The sequence below is a fragment of the Phalacrocorax aristotelis genome, chromosome 23 (assembly GCF_949628215.1).
Source record: "Phalacrocorax aristotelis chromosome 23, bGulAri2.1, whole genome shotgun sequence".
NCBI lineage: Eukaryota > Metazoa > Chordata > Aves > Suliformes > Phalacrocoracidae > Phalacrocorax > Phalacrocorax aristotelis.
The window spans coordinates 1616888-1620172 of record NC_134298.1 but is presented as its reverse complement, the minus strand read 5'-3'; the positions used below and the strand labels follow the sequence as shown (position 1 = coordinate 1620172).

At 57.2% G+C, this 3285-nt stretch overlaps 1 protein-coding gene across 1 annotated transcript; it reads left to right on the top strand.

Moving 5' to 3' along the window:
• Positions 1-1828: 1828 nt before the first annotated feature.
• Positions 1829-2143, top strand: LOC142067957 (feather keratin 1-like). The gene has a single exon (XM_075117004.1). It carries the CDS (start codon positions 1829-1831, stop codon positions 2132-2134), a length of 306 nt encoding a protein of 101 aa, XP_074973105.1. The 3' UTR covers positions 2135-2143.
• Positions 2144-3285: the final 1142 nt, after the last annotated feature.

The window sequence follows — 3285 nt, the reverse complement described above, 5'->3', positions numbered from 1 at the left end:
GCTCAGGTCTACCCAGAGGAGGTTTCAGGTCTCTAAGAGCGTAGCCTGGTCCATTCCCCAGGCCATACTGATGTAGGAGGTTCTTCCTTTCCAGATGCAGCACTTGCCACGTGTCCTTCTTAACACCGTGAGGTTCCTTTGGCCCAGTGCTCCCGCTGGTCTAGGTCTTCCTTTACAGCAGCCCTGCCCTGTAGCACATCAGCTGGCTTGTACAGCTCAAGTTTACTCAGGCTGGGAGGGATACCCCTCCTTCCTTCAACTCTTTCAAAGGGCAGAGCAGCCTGGGAGAACTTACAGGTGACTGCTGGGAGAGAGAAGGCCCTGACTCCCCACAGGCAGCCTGCTCTCTGTCCACTGTCAGGAAATCAGACGCCCCAGTTAGCAGAGGGCCCACATTTTTCTCCCATCACTCTTTGGCTACCCCTGTAGGGGTTGGATGTTGCTCTTGATGCTTGTTGCCTGTTGCTCTTGAGGCCCCTTGCAAGACTCAAGGCAGGCTGAGCTTTGGCTTTCCTAACAGCATCCCAACATGCCCAGGGATTATTCCCACATTCCTTCTCTGCAGCTCATTCCTCCTTCCAACTCCAGGATGCTGCCTTTTGACGTTGGTGCTCCGCCGTGGCTACGCCGCTCAGCCAAAGCCAGGCTGCTGAGATTTCTGATTGTTTGCCTCAGTATTGGCTGGACCCTTCTTGCTCTTGGACCATGAGGTGCCTACCCGCTGCCTGACTAGGCCACAGTTGGCCTGCCTGAAGTCCTGGGGCTGTACCCTGCTACTCACTTTCCTCCCTGACAACAGCTCTTCAAACCTAGTGTTCCTGTGCTGTGGTAGCCAAGGCTGCCCTTGATTCCCATGTTCCCAACCACTTCTTCCTTCTTCGCAGCAGCTGTGTGTCACCTGTCTTTTGCCCATGACAGAATCGCAGGAGCCTTGAGGTTGGAAAGGTCTTTGTGGTGCTCACAGCCCAGGGGAGTGCAGGAGAGCAAGGACCCAGGAGGGAAAGGAGGTGTGGAAAGGAGGTGTGGAAAGGAGGGGAAGGAGGTGTGGAAAGCCCACACCAGGTGGGCTTCAGCTTTCCTAACCCAAGCGCTGGGTATCTGGAGGTATCTGCTGCCTGTGCCGACATGACCTTATTCGGGATATCCTTGGGCCTTTCATCCCAGCACATGAAAGGAGACTGCATGGCAAATCAAGCATGATGGAAACGAGGAAATGAAGCGGCAGCGTTGAGGGAAACCAAAGCACAACCTGTGCCAGTAGGGAGGATAGTTTGCTCTGGAGGTGAGTCTGTTGGAAAATTACTGCCCGCGTGCAGTGACTGAGGGCCTGGGGCAGTGCAGGAGCACTATAAAAGCGGGCCCTTCTCCTCACTCTCTCAACCACTCCTCTCGCCTCCATCTCCTTGAGAACAAGGTAACTCTGAAGCCCTTTCTCCTCTGCCTGCTCGTCCTCCTTTGCCTCATCCTCCTCTAGGATTTCTCAGCACAAAATTGTCTTTTTCTCCTTTTGTTGGGTCTTGGAACTGCTTGTCATGGGAGATGGAGGGGACGGAAGGTGTGGCGTGGGCAGAAGCTGGGCTTGGCTGAGGTGTCTGCTGAGCTATGGGCCAGGAAGGGACCTCCCTGGGTCTGGGTGCTCTTTTCAGGGCTCTTTTGGGCAGAGGGGAAGGAGAACCACTAGGTCTGCCTACGGTGCCTCCACCTCTTGGCTCCAGCTCGTGGCTCTTTCCCTCGTCCTGGGGTGACAGGCTGCACCTCACCCACCCCTCCCCCCCCATGCTCTGCTTCCCCCTGCCCACTCTCACAGGTGCACCTCCAGCCCCGAGACATGTCCTGCTACAACCCGTGCCTGCCCTGCCAGCCCTGCGGCCCGACCCCGCTGGCCAACAGCTGCAATGAGCCCTGTGTCAGGCAGTGCCAGGACTCCACCGTTGTCATCCAGCCCTCCCCCGTGGTGGTGACCCTGCCCGGCCCCATCCTCAGCTCCTTCCCACAGAGCACCGCCGTGGGATCCTCCACCTCCGCTGCCGTTGGCAGCATCCTCAGCTCTCAGGGAGTGCCCATCTCCTCCGGGGGCTTTGGCCTCTCCGGCTTTGGCAGCGGCTACTGCGGCAGGAGCTGCCTCCCCTGCTAAAGCTGCTGGCGATGGCCCTGGGGAAGGTCCCCAGGGACCCACAAGTTGGGACTAGACTGGCGACGGAGCACCCGCTTCTGGCTTTCAGAGGGGCTGAGCCATGCCAACACCCCTTGCAGAAGTACAGGGTCAGCATGGGCTCTCGGAAAGCACAGTGCATGCCTACCCTTCCCCTCTTCCACTCTCTCCTTTCCCTCACGAGTCCTTGATCTCCCGTGCTCCCCGTGGCTCTGAGCCCCACAAAGCCAGCCTAGGGAATTCCTGCTGGCTCTGCTCCCTCCGTGGGGCAGGCAGATGGACTCCTGGCAGGATCTCTGCTGCAGCTGTGGGGTGCTGGCTGTCATCTGCCCCTGGTGCTCCCTGCACCAGGACCAGCACTCAGAACGACCTCAGTTCCCTCTCCTGCCCCATTAAAGTTCTGCTGCATCCCCGCCTTTGTCTCTGTGTCATTCTTCCCCCTGCAGATGCTCTCCCAAGATGCCCAAGGGCAGATATGTTGCTCGGGGCTGGTTCTGGGAGAGGCTTGTTGGGGATGGTAATGCAGTGATTGTTAACACAGGCTTGCTTTGAGTATTGTTTGGCACACGTAGGGTGACCCTCTGCTTTCTGAACTTCTCCGCCTATCTGGGGCGGGAAGAGTTACCTGACACACTTTAATGACCGTAGCTGCTTCAGAGACGATCTTAGGTCTCTCACCAAAGCATTCTCTTCTCCACGCTCAGCAAACCCCACACCCTCTGCCTCTCATCCCCAAGCAAGGGCTCCAAGCCTCTCACTCTCCTGGCCACCCTCCGCTGAACCCATTCCGTTTGGTCACGTCCTTCTTATATTGCAGCCCAAAACTTGAACTAATGTTCTAGAGACTGTCGGGCTGGTGCTGAGCCGAGTGGGGTCATCACTCCTAACGATCTCCTGGCTACACGCCTACTCACGCAGTCCAGGATGTTGATGTCAGCCGCCCTTCATGTCTGGGAAGAGTCCTGAGAGTTGAGTTTCACCTGTTTTAATGGGGTTACCAAAAAAGCACCTCTTCCTGGCCCTGCTCTTGGGCTGTTGCTTGTCAGAGGGCGAAGGAGATGTGAGGTGACGTGGCTGGTTACTACCAAGACAGATGCTGATCACGGCTCTACCCACAGTGCTATTGTTGGCCA